The sequence below is a fragment of the Homarus americanus genome, unplaced genomic scaffold, assembly GCF_018991925.1.
Source record: "Homarus americanus isolate GMGI-L3 unplaced genomic scaffold, GMGI_Hamer_2.0 scaffold52512, whole genome shotgun sequence".
Classification (NCBI taxonomy): Eukaryota; Metazoa; Arthropoda; class Malacostraca; order Decapoda; family Nephropidae; genus Homarus; species Homarus americanus.
In genome coordinates, this window is record NW_024735442.1 from 657,308 (window position 1) to 674,731 (window position 17,424).

General features: G+C 42.1%; 1 protein-coding gene across 1 annotated transcript in view; it reads right to left on the reverse strand.

Moving 5' to 3' along the window:
• Positions 1–502: 502 nt before the first annotated feature.
• LOC121870958 (villin-1-like) overlaps positions 503–17,424 on the reverse strand; it is a 55,293-nt gene continuing 38,371 nt past the window's right edge. The window contains exons 6-20 of the mRNA XM_042372941.1: positions 16,581–16,694; positions 15,311–15,478; positions 14,945–15,058; positions 14,265–14,395; positions 13,845–13,954; positions 12,210–12,330; positions 11,893–12,022; positions 11,196–11,379; positions 10,902–10,987; positions 9,946–10,105; positions 8,938–9,072; positions 7,603–7,709; positions 4,498–4,653; positions 3,814–3,993; positions 503–2,549 (exon numbers count right to left, since the gene is read on the reverse strand). Coding sequence (XP_042228875.1) covers positions 2,436–2,549; positions 3,814–3,993; positions 4,498–4,653; positions 7,603–7,709; positions 8,938–9,072; positions 9,946–10,105; positions 10,902–10,987; positions 11,196–11,379; positions 11,893–12,022; positions 12,210–12,330; positions 13,845–13,954; positions 14,265–14,395; positions 14,945–15,058; positions 15,311–15,478; positions 16,581–16,694 — 2,010 coding nt within the window. The 3' untranslated portion in view covers positions 503–2,435. The remainder of the gene's footprint in view (positions 2,550–3,813; positions 3,994–4,497; positions 4,654–7,602; positions 7,710–8,937; positions 9,073–9,945; positions 10,106–10,901; positions 10,988–11,195; positions 11,380–11,892; positions 12,023–12,209; positions 12,331–13,844; positions 13,955–14,264; positions 14,396–14,944; positions 15,059–15,310; positions 15,479–16,580; positions 16,695–17,424) is intronic.

Sequence of the window (17,424 nt, forward strand, 5' to 3'; positions counted from 1 at the left end):
GTATTTTTCTAACAGTGTGACACTGTGTTAAAATATGTTTCCCCAGAACCGCCAACTCGTCCATTGTCAACCAGCGCAGTGAGCTATGTAGTAAACAAAGTAAGCTCTTCTACCGAAAACAATTTGATATTGATGTTTTAAATAAATAAAACAATGAAATGAAGAAAAAAATAATACATTTAAGAAATGAGAACACTACTTCTTTCTCAAGCATTTTATTTACACTATCAGCGTGATCTTCACATGAATTACAAACATACAAAAAATAGGTGGCCGGTAATAAAGTCACAGGCAAAAAAGTCACAAAAAAGTCACAATTTTGGCTAGGAAAAAAAGTCACAGGAAAAAAAGTCAGAAAAAGTCACAATTTTGGCTAGGAAAAAAAGTCACAATTAATTTATGGTGGCCGGTAATAAAGGCTAGGTTAGGTTAGGTTAGGTTGACATATTAACCTTAAAAAATGTGAGAATTCGATAGTTAACTTTTCTTTTTTTCCTGTGACTTTTTCCTGTGACTTTTTTTCTGTGACTTTTTTACCTGTGACTTTTTTACCTGGATTCAATGAATAAACATGGCGGCATAAAGACGCAAGTCTCTCAATAGGACACTCGCTCTTTACCAAATACACCTGTAATTTCAAAATATTTCTTTGACACACCTGCCTCGTCCTTGCCCCTCAGCTTAGTATTGAACGTTCCTCCGTTAATAATGTAAAATTTTAATGAAAAAAAAAGTGGATCCTTAAGTATATATAATTTTTAAAGGAGGTTTAGGATACTTTTATAGAAATGCAGGAAATATAAATTGGAACCTTTACGACAGTATACTATACTCCAGAACCTCTCATAAAACCCTCGTGTAACGGCGGTCAAGTCTCAACCCACTGGATTACCGACACTCCGCCAATAACATAACAAACATCTAAATCATACCACAAAATAACTTACAGTCCTCAGTACACGCTAACGATTTATTAAATTTAAAGAAAACAATCTGATCAAACGAGTTTCATTTGGAATAGAATTCAACAGGCAAATTTCCTTTGCGTCATGAAACTCCTTACTATGAGAAAATTAGTATTAATAGTTTCTTTTTCATGTTTACTAATGTCTGACTGCACTTGACCGGTAGACTTTTTCTCAAGGTTGAGTATCTTATCCAAAATTCTAAATAGTTTAATTTTACGGTCCATTCTGGCACTGTTCTCGAGTAAGTTACAATATTTGACTACTCGTATATTGTTCCGTCACGTCTGCAGCTGTTTTTGTACAGTTAGTGTTCTTACTCTAATGTCTCGTCGATTATTGATGGCTATATGCATCAGTGCACGAAAATAAGTGTGTAGTTTTTAAATCTACTAGAAAATGCAGAAATTTTGAGTTCTTCATAAGTAATAATTGACCTTCATAAATATAAAACATAAAATTAAGATATGTCGTGAAATATTCAGTCGTTATATAACTACAAGACTTGCCTGTCGGTATAGTGGCCCCCTCAGTTCTCTTTAAACGTTGTTGTTGTGGTTGTCTTAAGGTCGCGTTACACTTGATATTTTTCCGTCGTTATTTCCGTGAATTGTCACATTTTCTAGCCCGTCTCGCTCACACGAAACATATCGTTTCCTCCTGTCTGGCTTGCGCCAATTTCTGTGGTCAAGTGAAGATCTATATTCGACAATGAATATATTTATATAAAATATCGAACCACATAAAATAACTAAATTCGAGTTTAAAAACATTCAGTATCGCATTTTTAATAAATTTCTTAGGGGTATTTTTTTATTGTTGATATTTATAATTACAGCTGATGTTTGTTTGCATTGAGACGTGTTCAACGTCTTCACGGCCTATCTATTCCTGTGTGAACACACCTGTCCGAAGAATATATGATAGACAATATTAAATCTCATCGTTGCCTGTGGAATCCAAGGGACGATAGATACAGTAAAAAAAAAAAATAATAATAAGAGGAAGGCATACAACGCCATCTTCTTTGTTTACAATTGACGAACGCAGAAAGACTGGCGTGCTAGTTCTCTGTGCGTGCTTAACGGGGCGCTCAGAAATTTGAAAATGTTAAGAAAATTTATGCAATAAACTGACAAAAGGTGCTAGTGTAGCGGCGTCTTTAACTGGTGTTCATTTTGGCCCATCATACCACCCGTTTCCCTTTTCTCAGATTTTGTATATATTTTATGCCAGTACATTTATTACCTTTATTATTTTTTTTATTTTACTTTGCACTTGTTTTAAGTATGTCAACACGTCTATCTCTCATACATTCAGGCCAGTTTTTTTATTACATGTATATGTCTACTTCCTCCTTCCTGCCATTATTATATACACGAAGGTCATAAGCTGCCCATCTTGTTCCTGTGCCCTTGGCAGTTGTTGACTTGTCGAGTTCTGGTGGATGATGACCATGGTCCTCGAGGCTTAAAACAACCCCGCCTTCTTCTTGAGGTTGTTTCGCTTCCACTGCGGGATGGAGCTGAAGTCGTCACGATCCACCCCGAACACCATCTTGAAGTCTCCGTCACACAAGAAGTCCTGAGAAGAACATGACCATGTACAGTGGGATAACGTGGCAAACATCTTGAGTGAACTATATCATTAACTAAAAAACGCGAAATAAATGAGTGCATATAATTCTGGTAATACATATAATTAGCTATACTGTAATGCCATAATTTAAGGACATGACTTTTTGCCTTTAGTTCGTGCAAAATAGTAACATATTGATATACAGTATTATGTTCTCAGGAGAGAAAACAAGATTAACATATTCATGACAGAGTTTCTAAACTAGAAAAATAAAAATTCAGACATTTTCATACAAACAATGAAACCATTGATGATTTTGCAACAGATTGAAAGTTAGCTTTATTAAATATAATTTACAGTGACATTTGAAAAAAAAATCCGAAACATTTATAAATACCTTCAGCTTTCCGGCAGGTGTAAACTCGAGAACTACTTTGGATGAATAAGAGGACAGGAATCATTCAACTTTACCATTTGTTTCACAAGTGAATAAGCAGTTCTACAAAGCCAAGGTTCTGTTTACGTTACATGATCCCCTAACATACGATGAACATCATCTTCCAGAAATGGCCAGTTTCTTTCATATACTGTACAGTATACAGGAGTTTATCCTTATTAACCTTGAGAAAGAATTTGATCTACAGTATGCTGAGGAATCTTTTTCTTTAGCCTTTTATTTACATGTTCACTTATATTTTGTCAAACTGAATGGTGTTCGTTCGGCCACTAGCACATTTTCAACTCATACGTTTGTAAGACTTTGAAGGAAGAGCAACACTCCGTCAGTCTCTCATCTTCTTGCGCCAGTCCTTGAAGCGCCAATATAAACATGAAGTTAAGTGATATATACAATACTGTACAGTAGTTGTCATGCAGATGCCATGTTTATAGCTTTAATTACATTATTAAGAACATGCAGGCTACCAACCATCTACATATAGCATAGAACAACAAAAGAATTTCTTAACTTCATCTCCCAATTTATCAAAAAATTTCCAAGACAGTGGGGCCATCGTTTATTGTGTGTACTGCACTGCTGAATATTAAACTTTTTAATATGGCTTAGTGAACCACTGAGTGGCATGATATACTACGTGTATACTCAGTTTTGTATCACTCACTGGTTTGTTCCTGCTAAAATTAAAAAAGTTCAGATTGTTTTTGTTAATGCGCCCCTAACTGCAGAAGCCATGGTCTCCTTTCCTCTCCATTAATAAATTAAATCGTGTTTTCCTTGTTATCCCATCGATGTTTGCTCTCCGTGACTCACCTCCTTGTGAACGGGGTCTACCTCCGATGGGAGCTTCTCTGAGTCCTTCTCCCGGAGTGTAGCCAGTGGGAAGGTTCGTCTACCTGAGGATCCTCCAGAAGACGATGAAGTAACCAGGACGGTGGCTCCTGGGGCCGCCTCCTCCAAACGTTCACAGATGTCCGCGTACGTCATGTTGTCCTGCACACCACATTACATATTGATATTATGAATTAAAGGTTTTGATTAGGATTAAGCTGTGAATTAAATGTTTATAAATTATCTCCCCTAACCCCTTCACAACGGGGACGCTACTTCTTATAATTTATTTAGCTAGCGCCAAACGATTTTATTCAATAGAGAGAGGACCCCCGTACGCAACTGGTTAAAATAAATGAGCTAAGATAGTAAGATATGAATAAGGAGTTATATTATGAATAAAGATTTGAGTTATAGGCGTAAATAATAAATATATGCTTAAGAAGGTAACATTGAAGGGATGTCCAGTATCAGTATGTGGATTACATCATACGTAACCTAATGGCCCATTAATCGTATTAAATATCAGAATATAAGCATAACTACAGTTTTCTACACATATGACTACAATAGCACCACCTCTCACTCTCCTTACTCTCCCCCACCTTGTTTACGCAGCATCTTTTAACATATTTCTAAAACTCCCAGAAACACTCCATCACTCACGTTCCAGAGGTCGTTGTCCCAGATACCAAAGAAGCCGGTGAAATTGGGTGGCTCAAAGCCCTGTTTGATCTTGATGATGGGAGTGCCCTTCTCTCGGCCAGCGGGGTCCGTCCGCAGGTATTCAATCGCCAGAGCGTCCGCCGCTTTCTGTTCGTCCTGTGGCAGTACGAGGGAAGTTGAGATATATTAGTGAGTGACGACATAGTGGGTACTTATCAGGTGGGAGGGCAGGTGGCGGGTAATAGTGGGTAGGAGAATGATAGACAAGTTGAGGATATTCATTATTAGGTGTATGTTAGTGGGTTAACAGGCGTATCGGTTTTCTTTCTTGTCTTTCACAGAGAAGCACCTGGTAAGTATTGTTGTGTACTGACTCAGTGCTCCGTCACTCTGTGGTAAACATAACACCGGTGTAACTTGAACTATGGGTGACAGTTACAGCTCTTAAAATATTCCAATGTTAAAGTACTCTATTCATTATTGATGTCTTCAGGTTTTATCTTTTATCACCTGAAGATTCCTTCCCCAACTTATTTCATTATAAAATCAACTAACCTAACCTTAAGCCGTCCAGGTAGCGTTAAGGTGGTCAATCATCAGGTGAAATATTATGTTGGGAAGTTTAATACTTCAGGTGATCCTTTCTCTTTGATAAACTCAATTAATAATGAGCTAATTTACGGGAGTAATCTGTCGAGGAAAAAAAAGAAGAGACGTAACAAACAAGAAATGAACTAAAACAAGGAATGTGACGCACCTGTGTGGGGAGGTCTCAGGCTGACAAACATTTAGTGGTGGGTCAAGGTCGTGGTGGGTCAAGGTCGTGGTGGGTAATACATGAAGGGATCTTGTCCTCACACCACATGTCACCACCAGTCATCTCAACCCCCGTTTACTCACTACATTACGAACATTTTATGGATCACGTGAAGATTAAGTATCTGAGCTTATTTTATCTGAAGATTAACCACCCTAACAATAACCTAATTCCTCCAGGTAGCATCAGGGCGCTTAATCACCAGGTGAAATAAGTTGGGGTGCCTAATTTTCACGTGATCCAACCTTAGTTTTATTATAGAGGCTGCACATTTAATCAATTATTCTGTGCCGTTTATGTCTGGAGGAGATGACGTGTTGAACAGGTAAGTAGGCAGTAGGCAGCTATCGAACAGGGAGGTACAAGATCACCGAAAAACTCCCAGCCCATGAAATTATGGAACCCGGCACTGTGGAAGATGGCTGGAAAGAGTTGAAGACTGCAGTGAGTGAAGCTACAATGGAAATACTTGGCTTTTCTAAAAAACGACATCAAGACTGGTTTGATGAGAACTCGCCTACCATCCATGATCTTCTCAAAACCAAAAAATTAGCCCACGATGCAGTGCTATCAAATCCTCAATCACAAACACTGAGGGACCGGTTAACCAACATCAGGTCAGAAACACAAAGACTGTTACGCAGCATGGAAAATGACTGGTGGGTAAAAAAAGCACAATAAATTCAAGCCTTTGCTGATGTCAATAACACACACACGACTTCTATGGGGAAGTTAAGTCCATCTATGGCCCACAAAGAAGAGATGTCACACCGGTAAGATCTTTAGATAACAACACACTCTACAAAAGCAATCAAATGATTGCAGTAAGATGGGCTGAGCACTTCAGCACACTTCTAAGTCAAATTAATCCAATAACACCTACAGCACTGGATAACATCCCACCCATGCCGACCCTGCACCTCCTGGATGAAGCCCCACTCCTACAAGAAGTGGAAACTGCAATACGAGGACTCAGCAACAACAAGAGCGCTGGACCTGACTGCATTCCTGCTGAAATCTACAAACATGGGGGTTTCCCAGCTGACTGAGTGACTCTATAGCCTCTTACTCACCATATGGACCACAGAGACCATATCCCAGGATTGGAAAGATGCAAATACCATAACATTCAATAAGAATAAAGGTGACAAAGCAATCTGTGGTAACAACAGGGGCATCTCCCTCCTTGTAGTTGCTGGCAAGATCCTGTCATGTTACGGGTGGTGGTAGTGAAATGTGATTAGAATAACCAAGTCTAGGTGTGAGATCAACGTTCCTCATGGTTTGACTGCACACGTGGGACGTAGGAATTCCTCTTCAAAAGTTTGTGAAAGGCTGTTAGTCCCTTAAAGTACGGGTGCATTCTGAACCTATGGGTGAAGTATGTTACGGGTGTTGGTGGAGAAATACACTCATGACTCCTGAAACCTAGAGAGAGTAATGAAAAGAACAGCGGAGCACCCGCCTGCCTGACGGGTCACAAGTGATTTTCTCGGTTTCTTGTAAATGCCTGGCCCTTGGCAGGTTAGTAGTTACAACCTTCGGGTTCTGGGTAGTTAGGATATATTATTTTGTGGGTCATCCCAGACACGCTATGAGTGATCCATGTTCTTGTGTGGTGTGACTAAAATCGGGATTTCTATAATTTTGTCGGATGCCCTTACAGTAAGGCATGTTCATCGGTGCAAGTAATATTTTTTAATGCTTTATGTGCCACTAAGTGATGTAGGATGTACGAAGGAATTGTTTCAGATGAGTTCCTCGTTCTGGTGTAGGTAGTACTGCTGCATTGGTAGTTCTGTTCAGATGCAATTAATATCTTTTAATAATTTTTTTGATACCATGTATAAGTTTTGTTTCCCATTGTAGTGTTATAAGCCGTGCTAAGAAGTACTCCAGAGCCTGTGTACAATTATTGATTGTGTCTGTAGTGTTGGAAGGAATAGAAGTGTCATCTTTTACCAGTGCGTCTCATTAACCCCAATCACAGGTACTAGCTTTCCACGGTCACGGAAAATACTTTTATTAATTGTGTTTGTGCTGGTTCGGGATTTTCTCTGAGGGGCGCTTCCACTGCATTACCATCCACTATAACTAAAAAAAACAAAACAATAACTAGTAGTGAGATATTCCGACCGGTTACACACACACACACACACACACATATATATATATATATATATATATATATATATATATATATATATATATATATATATATATATATATATATATATATATATATATATATATATATATCTTTTCTCGAACAGTTGAAAATGACTGACCTTGTTGGAGGAATGACCGATCCAGAGGAAGATGGAGTCCCAAGTGTCGAGGACCATCACGTCATCCTCCATGAGGTCACCCTGCGAGAAGTTGATCACCTCCTCGGCTGCGGACAACACAATTATCAAGAAAAGGAATTATTGAACTGATCATTACAATATGAATAAAACCCAAGATGATGAGAAAAAAGAAAGAATGAAATATGTCAACACCCAAGAACCATGTCGGACAACTTCTGTTAACAGGGTCGTGAATTAATGCACTGCCAAACATAAATTATTCAATACACTACTTTAGATCTTCTACTTTATAATTATCTTCATCGAATGTTAAGTTCTAAATGTGGTAAGGTGTGTCATCATAATTATAGTCATTACAACTGATCACAGAGTTTTCGCCAGACACTACATTAAAAGTGACTGAGACAAAAGTTTTAGAGGTATAAGGTCACTCTGCATTATTTGTGTGTGGGAGCCTATCTGTGAAGGTGTAGGAGTGCTGGCAGGGGAATTGGAGATCTATGGACTGGGTCTGCCCTTGATGGTGGCGTCATTACTGAAATGCATTTTCCAACAAGCAGAGTAAAAAATAAAAAGCTTTTTGCTTAATCTTTAAACGTTTATCTGGAGCAAATTGTATCTGCCTTGGTCATGACTGTATGCCGCCCTGGCCTGCCCAATACTGTATTATACACCTCCACAGCCTCGCCCCCAAGCCTTTACCAGCAGTGTATGACTTAATGCCTACACTAAACTGCCCTATATCTTCCCATTAACACCTCCAGTACTTAAAGAGGTCTGCATGATCAAAACAAGCGAATCATAATGTTACGACTAATCCATCTAAATTGTACTCACTCCCTGTGTGCTTCATTACCGCATTTTGTTATCACATTTCTCGGGTGTACAGTGTGGTTTGTGCTTCATCATCTTAACCCCCGTCTTTATCAACACATCGCCCCCACTGGTGCTGATGACGTATTACTCTACCAGGGGGCGCCACACCAGACACATCCATCCAATAAACATTAAGGTGGATAGTTTATTTGAACAGTGTGATCTCCCTAATACATTTAAAGTGGATGGTTTATATTCACAGAGTATTCCAACACAACATTTTCCTCTCTCGTTTAACCTCGGCCTCACGAATCTTTGAAAAATCCATTAGAGAATTGCCATCATTATTTTCTCATTTAGGTTAGGTTAGGTTAGGTTAAGTTAGGTAAGGTAAGGTTGGGATAGGTTAGGTTAGAATATGTTAAGTTAGGTTAGGATAGGTAGGGTTATATTAGGTATTTTGCTCTACTTTACTGTGTTTAATGTTATAGAACTGACCTTTGAAGACACCGGAAGCATTGGAACATTGAAAGAGTCTTGGTGCATTTGAGGACTGTTCTTCCTTCAACCTGGTTGAGCTGGCGTAAACCTCCTTCCCTCCTAACACCTTCCAAAAGTCTTCCTTCTCGTACCCTGCAACAGCCAACACCCCCTCAAACACACTCCACCTTTAACTCCACGGGCTAAGGGTAAACATATGGGAAAATACCTTCACTAGATTCTTAACTAAGGAGCTGGGAATAATGGGAATTTATTTGTTTATTTATGTATTTATTTATTTATAGATTTTCTTTCCTTCAGCCTCTGTATCCACTTTCCCTTATTCTCTCCTCTTTTGTTTAAGTTTTTTTTGTTTGCTATTCTTTCTTTTCGCCCTGTCCATCCCTCCCTCCACCCTGTCCTTCTCTCCCTCCACCCTGTCCTTCCCTCCCTCCACCCTGTCCTTCCCTCCCTCCACCCTGTCCTTCCCTCCCTCCACCTTGTCCTTCCCTCCCTCCACCCTGTCCCTCCCTCCCTCCACACCTGTACTTCCTCCTCTCCACCTTGTCCTTCCCCTCTCCCTCCACCTTGTCTTTCCCTCCCTCCACCCCTGCTGCTCCTTCCCACCTCCACCTAACCATTCCCTCCCTCCACCCTGTCCTTCCCTCCCCTCCACCCTGTCCTTCCTCTCCCTCCACCCTGTCCTCTTCCCTCCCTCCACCCAACCATTCTCTCCTCCACCCTGTTCTTCCCTCTCCCTCCACCTTTTGTCTTTTCCCCTCTCTCTCCTTGTTCTTCCCTCTCCCTCCACCCCTGTTCTTCCCTCCTCCACCCTGTTCTTCCCTCCCTCCACCTAACCATTCCCTCCCTCCACCCTGTCCTTCCCTCCCTCCACCTAACCATTCCCTCCCTCCACCTAACCATTCCCTCCCTCCACCCTGTTCTTCCCTCCCTCCACCTAACCATTCCCTCCCTCCACCCTGTCCTTCCCTCCCTCCACCCTGCCCTTCCCTCCCCCTGCCTCACCTTCAGAGACGATCACACTCTCGCCTCTGCCCGTAGCGAAAGATTTGGCCATCTCCCTCTCGTCGCCGGTCGAGCCCTTGCCGCACCACACATACGTCATCTGGTGCGTGCCTATGATGAAGCAGTCGTTGGAGTTGAGGCAGCCGGCCCGCTTGTCTACCTGCCACGGCATGTACAGTACACTTGTGGTTAACATTGTTCACTGAGTTCAAGTACAGTACTATATCACATTAATTTGGTCATGCTGTACAGGAAGAGAATTTTTGAAATCATTTGGTTGCACACACACACACACACACACACACACACACACACACACACACACACACACACACACAGAAGAGATATTAACCCTTTGTCCTATAAACGAGGATTAAAAGACAACAATGAAATGTTTCAATTTAAAATTATATCTCAAATGATAAAAACCTTTAGTGGTATAAAAAAAAGTTGGGGATATATCCTAATAATAAGACACACGAAAAATAGATATAAAAACCCCGAGCATTATTACCCTATAGCTAACGTTCAGAAAAAAGACGTAACGCTCAAGCAAACTGACTCGGAGTAGGAAATTTCTACAAAGTGTTCAGAACATCCATGTTAAATGACGACAGTATGCTTAGCTTAGGAGAACTATGTATATGATAATATGAAGGGTACACAGCGCTAGCAGCAGCCATGTTGTGTCTAGGTGAGAGTCTCACCAAAGAGGAGAGGTGTAGCTGTCCGAATAGCGACGAGAAGTTGACGAGCGACGAGTGACTATCTGAATGTTGATAGCGTTCATATGGTCTCTCTCTCTCCCCTCTCTCTCTTTTCTCTCCCTCTTTCTCCTTTTCTTTCTCTCTCTTCTCCTCATCATTCTTCTCTCTATATCTCTGTGTATCTTTTCCCTCTCCCCATAAGTTATCGTCCACCTGTCTCTCATTCTAGACAGTGTACAGTTTGCTAACCTCTACAGCCTTGGTGTTGTGGCTGGTAGTTCCTCGGACCTGCAACATGTAGGAAGACTTGTGGCCCTCGTCCCTCGCATCTGCACCTGTACACACAAACAACAACATCACCAAGTTAACACACTTTAGTTATTACATCATCATCGTTATATCCATCAATTAACATTTATTATTAATATTACTGTTAGCTGTCATCATCACTACATCACTATCACCACTCACCATCACCACTACATCACTACCCCTGCTCACCATCACCACTTCATCACTACAACTATCACTATCACCACTCACCATCAAAAGATGAGGCATAGCCTCCCTCAAAGACGACCATCTTGCCACCGAAGATGGCCATGAAGTGTGGCGGCTCCTTCCCCTGCACTACCCTCACCTGGACGGCTCGGCCCTGCAGCCTGTCGTCCAGCTCCACCGTCTTCAGCGCCGCCGTCCCCACCTCGTCCTGGCTGGCGTCGGAACCCTGTCAGTAGTGGACGGTGTTACTGAGGTGTTGAAGAGCATTATGAGTGGACAGGTAAAATAAAATAGTCACCGAAAAAAATACCGTACTATGATTTTTTATATGATCACTTAAAAACTGGGTATTCTTTTTCGATGACGTGGTATATCAAACAACATCTTCTTTCCATGATTCATCTTGTATGAAATTTTTTCACAATTCCTCCCCCTCTTTATCTACCATTACTCCTCAGAAAAATACCTTTAAGCCCACAAGAGCCGAAAATATTTTCCTTTCTATATCTCCTGAAACAAACCTTTGGTCTTTTCTCTCTCTCTACTTCACACAGGAATATTTTATCCTCTCTTTTACCCAAAATAATTCTTAAAATATTTTCGCTTTATCCTTGTTAAAAAAAGACCAACACATTTGACCTTCTCCCCTTCCTACAGGATCCCCCTAAATATTTCCCCTGCCACACTTCCAAGAAAACTCCTACCTTTGTTTCCTCCCTATAAAAGCTCTCCAACTCACAAGCCAGTAGTAGACGATGTAGTGCTCGGAGTTGCCCTCCAGGTAGGCGTAGAGGATGATATAACAGTCGCCCATAAAGAACTCTCCGAACTTGTCCTCTGGCACGGCGATCAGCTCGAAGTTCTTCACCCTGTGGCCACAACCACCACACACACACACACACGGGTTAGAAGGGCAGTAGTACAGTATATTGGTTGTCATGTGGTACAGGAGTTGATTTTAAGGTAGTAATGATGCTGATTGTGATATATTAGTATTGAAACATACAATAACACACACACACACACACACACACACACCACAGCAAAATGTCTCACCTCCACACTTCCTTCTGCCCTGAACCATCGTCAACCATCTGTGTCTTGGCAGCTATCTCAGGCTGGGAGTGGAGGGAGGTGGCGTCAAACTTGGTCTGTACTGTAGTGGCGATCTTGTTTGCTGTGGTAGATTAAACAAAAAAGAATTATTAAATTATTTATTGGATTTCTAGAGTCTCGTAAGTGTAATTTTGTCCTGGATCTGATCACCCGAGAATGCAATTAAATGACTTTATTTAGGTATTGCAAATGGTTAGATTCTCAGTTTATTTCGTTATTTCCCGCAGTGAAATAGCATATACAATCTACTGCAGAAAGATGAAATCAGAGTTTCGTTCGATAAATAATAATATAAGTGTAAGTATTATCTTCTATAGTAACTTTTATGTACTGGGAGAGTGAAAAGTCCCTTTGGGGTATGGTCGGGAGAGATGGGATAGCTTGTTACAAACCAATGGTCCCTCAACCACTCTCGCCCACCCATCATCTAAATTTGGAAAAAGTGGGATGAGGTTGTACTTGTAGGTTGTGAGCCACTTGTGGTCAGGGAGGTGGAGGTTAAATGGTTCTTGCAGGCCGGAGTGATGTGGGGAAAAGGGGCACTTGTGGCCAGGAAAGTGGAGGTAGAGGGAATATTGGCTTTACAGATAAGAATGGTGAAGCTCTTTGATAAAAACCACAACATTTGAGAAGATCCCCTGACTCAACGTGTTCAAGAGGTGAGCAAATTTGTGAGCACTTGAAGATTAGTTCCCCTCCCCCAGCTTATATCATCTGATAATTAACCACCCTAACGTTACCCGGAAGATCTATTTTATATTAGGATAGGTTAGGTTTGATTAGTTTAGGTTAGATCATTTTAGGTTAAGTTAGCGTTTGGGGCGTTAATCGTAATATGAATTAAGTTGGGGGTCCTAATCTTTAGATAATCCCAAATTCGATACATTAAGTCTTCAAAACTGAAAAGTTCGGTAGTGGGTCGTTAGGGAAATGTCTATTTCTGGTTAATAATTCTTATGTCACGTGTAAGGTAGATCTCTCTATCAAGAATCTGAGCTACTAAAAGGTAAGATCCCCAAAAGCGAGGTTTCTGAAGTAAGAATCATTAACCACAAATGTAAGTAAGACTTTCTAGTTCTGTATCAATCAATCAGAGAACCGTTCCTCATATCTGAGGGTTGGCGACCACAGTCCTCCACTCTAAACGTTCTAGACAGACCCAGTTTTTAATTTCATTCATCCATCCCAGTCTCTACCTTCCCCTGGCCCTCCTACCCGCAACTTTGCCCATTAATATTTCTGTTATCATTCCCCTTAAACAGCGAACACCTATAACATTTACACCTAAATTGAAACCTGACGTGACGTGACATGACGTGACGTGAAACGTTCAGATATTTCCCTAACTGCAGTATTCAGTGGTCAGATTCTCAACAGCGGGGTCTTGTGAGATTCAGAATCCCTACTTTAAATACTGTAGGTGAAGTTCTGTTAACATTTAGATGTAAGACCTTTAACTTCAAGTACTCTTCTTAAACCAGCAATCAACTCCTAAAGGTTAGAAATACAAAATGTATGAGGAATTTATCATGGGAAGAAGAAGAGCACGTGGCAGAGGAGTGTGTTGGAACTCACTGGAGGCTTGTCTACCGAACCCCCGACTTTGGTCCTTGTCCTTCCAGTCCTTGAAGAGCGTCTTGAACTCTGGTGGTTCCCCGTTGTCGATCACGCGAGCTACTTGTGTGCTGGGAGAGGGAGCCAACATCTCGTTATTAGCGTCATAAACACTACTGCTTAAAACACATTAGTTGTATTATTACGAGTCTTAACTCTAATGGAATAATATTTTCATTACTTCTTCGTCATCTGCAATATTATATTCGTCTGGGGCGTTTTGTTGTACACCCTCCACAACCCTCCAGGTGTCCGCCAAGCTGAAGGGCGGTACTCTGTGGTTACTCTAATTGGGGGAGGGGCGGTGTACAGTGAGGTAATGTGCCTCTTAATGACGCCCGTATGTAAAGCGAGAAATGTCTATTTTATCCTCTCTCTCACCTGGCTGGATAACCCTTCTTGGTGACGAAGCCCTGGGCGTTCCTGAGTGCCTCTTCCCTCTCCTTTTGTGTGGCCTTCTTGCCCACCCACACCCAGATGCCGTCCTGGCCGTTGTCGATGATGAAGGAGTCCTGTAGGGGGAGACACCGTCACCATCCTTATACACTACTGCTCTAACATAACATACCTGCACTATACTAAGGCACACCGTCACCATCCTTATACACTACTGCTCTAACATAACATACCTGCACTATACTAAGGCACACCGTCACCATCCTTATACACTACTGCTCTAACATAACATACCTGCACTATACTAAGGCACACCGTCACCATCCTTATACACTACTGCTCTAACATAACATACCTGCACTATACTAAGGCACACCGTCACCATCCTTATACACTACTGCTCTAACATAACATACCTGCACTATACTAAGGCACACCGTCACCATCCTTATACACTACTGCTCTAACATAACATACCTGCACTATTTAAAATTCCTTTATTTTAACTGTTCGGTGTTTTTTTGTTAAATGGGTACGACTATAAACCCTAAGATGAGAGTGAGTGTAAATGAATGACTGTCAGCTAACTGTGACTGTCAGCTAACTGTATATGGATCAGACTACATATGTCACTGTGAGATGTGACGGTGAGACGCCGGGCTGACCTGAGAGTTGAGGTCTGACTGAGACAGCGGGCCGTTCTTCACCTCCACCACCTTCAGGGTCCCAGACTCATCACTACACCGGAACAACTTCAATTCCTCGCACACGCGGCGGGCCTGGAGGAGGAGGAGGAAGAGCAGCTGTTAGTATTAAACACACACACATTAAGGTCTCGTTAATGTGAGTCTAGCATATTCAAAACTTACTAATCATAACTTCGTTCTCAAGACTCGTGTCCACAAAATATACTTAATTACCCCCACATCGTTCTTACAGGTTTCATACATGTTCATTATAACACACAAAAAGTTCCCAACAATACCCACTAATATCTTCTGAGTCTTAGCAGTTACACTAACGGTACGTACCACAGACTCGTCTTTGGGCGCTTGAGAGGCCGGGGTGAGCTGTTTGTTGTTGAGTGGGAGAAGCTTCTCGAAGGTCTTCCGCTCCAGGTCTTGAAGCACACTCTCCTGGCCGTCCTCCACCACCACCACTGCCCCGCCCCCGTGCTCCTGACGCAGTGTTGAGGCGAACTGTTCCCACACACAGAGGACCAAGTTTTAGTATAACCTCCTAACTTAACCTAACCTAATCTAACCTTTCAGTGTGGTGTATACTATTCATACACACACTGATACCCGAGACACACACACTGATACCCGAGACACACACACTGACACCCTAAACACACACACACTGATACTCACTGACACACACTGACACCCGAGACACACACACTGACACCCTAAACACATACACACTGATACTCACTGACACACACTGACACCCGAGACACACACACTGACACCCTAAACACATACACACTGATACCCACTGACACACACTGATACCCGAGATACACACAGACACGCTAGAAATAACGAACAGACAGACAGACACACACACACACACTGCTGTCACCCGGGATACAAAACTTGGCACAACACCCACCTTGGCAACCAGGACCTCTCTTGGCACCTAACATTCATCTTGGCACTTATAACACACTCTGGCACCCAACACCCACCTTGGCACCCAACACCCACCTTGGCACCCACACCCACCCACCTTGGCACCCAACACCCACCTTGGCACCCAACACCCACCTTGACACCCCCACCTTGACACCCAATACCCACCTTGGCACCCAACTCCCACCTTGGCACCCAACACCCACCTTGACACCCAATACCCACCTTGACACCCAACACCCACCATGGCACCCAACACCCACCTTGGCACCCACCTTGACACCCAATACCCACCTTTTGCTTTACCCACCTTGACACCCCAATACCCACCTTGGCACCCACCTTGACACCCACCCACCTTGACACCCACCCACCTTGGCACCCAACACCCACCTTGGCACCCAACACCCACCTTGACACCCAATACCCACCTTGACACCCAATACCCACCTTGGCACCCCACCCACCTTGGCACCCAATACCCACCTTGGCACCCAACACCCACCTTGACACCCAATACCCACCTTGGCACCCAACACCCACCTTGACACCCCAATACCACCTTACCTTGGGACACCCAATACCCACCTTGGCACCCAACACCCACCTTGGCACCCAACACCCACCTTGGCACCCAACACCCACCTTGGCACCCAACACCCACCTTGGCACCCTGCAGCTTCTCCATGTTGTTACTGTTGCGTCCCGTCCACACATAGATGATATCCTTAGTGTCCAGAACGTACACGTCACCGTCGTTCATGCCACACCAGGTGATCTGTACAGGCCAACACAACACTTAGACAACACAACATTTGATCTGTATATATGAGAACTGAAATATACAATACACAGGAAAATCTATTAAGATAATGTAAACAATTTTCACTCACATGTGATAATTGTTTACATTTGTTCCGGGTATTTAGCCTGGTTTATCACCCCAATGGCCTACGATTCTTGATCTGGCTGGCTGGTGTTTAGGACCACCTGAAGATTACACATCCCAGTTTATTTCACCTGAAGACTAATAACCATTACACTCTCTGAGGGGGGTAGGTTAGGTTGTGGTAGATTAAGTTAAGTTAGGTCATGGTAGGTTATAGGCGGCTATGTTATGGTAGATTAGGTTAGCTTTTGGTAAGTTAGGTTAAGTTAACATAGATTAGCTTAGGTATGGTTGAATTTAAATTAAATTATTTTAGATAAGGGTAGGTTAAGTTAATGCCAGGGTGGTTAATCTTCATGTGATATACACTAGGGGTGTCTTATCTTCACGTGATCCATTTTTTCCTTTGCACGCGAGGAAAGTTCTTGGTGGCCCTTATGATAAAACATCTCTCGTAATACTGAGACCAACACTATACGGTACTTCATTATCCTTCAGGCTGGACCACCAAACAAACAACAAAATCAACTCTAAAATGATGAATAAAATCTAATACGAAAGCAGAGATGCTGATGACAATAACAACAAAGTAAAAACAGGGATGAAGGAAAGAGGAAGA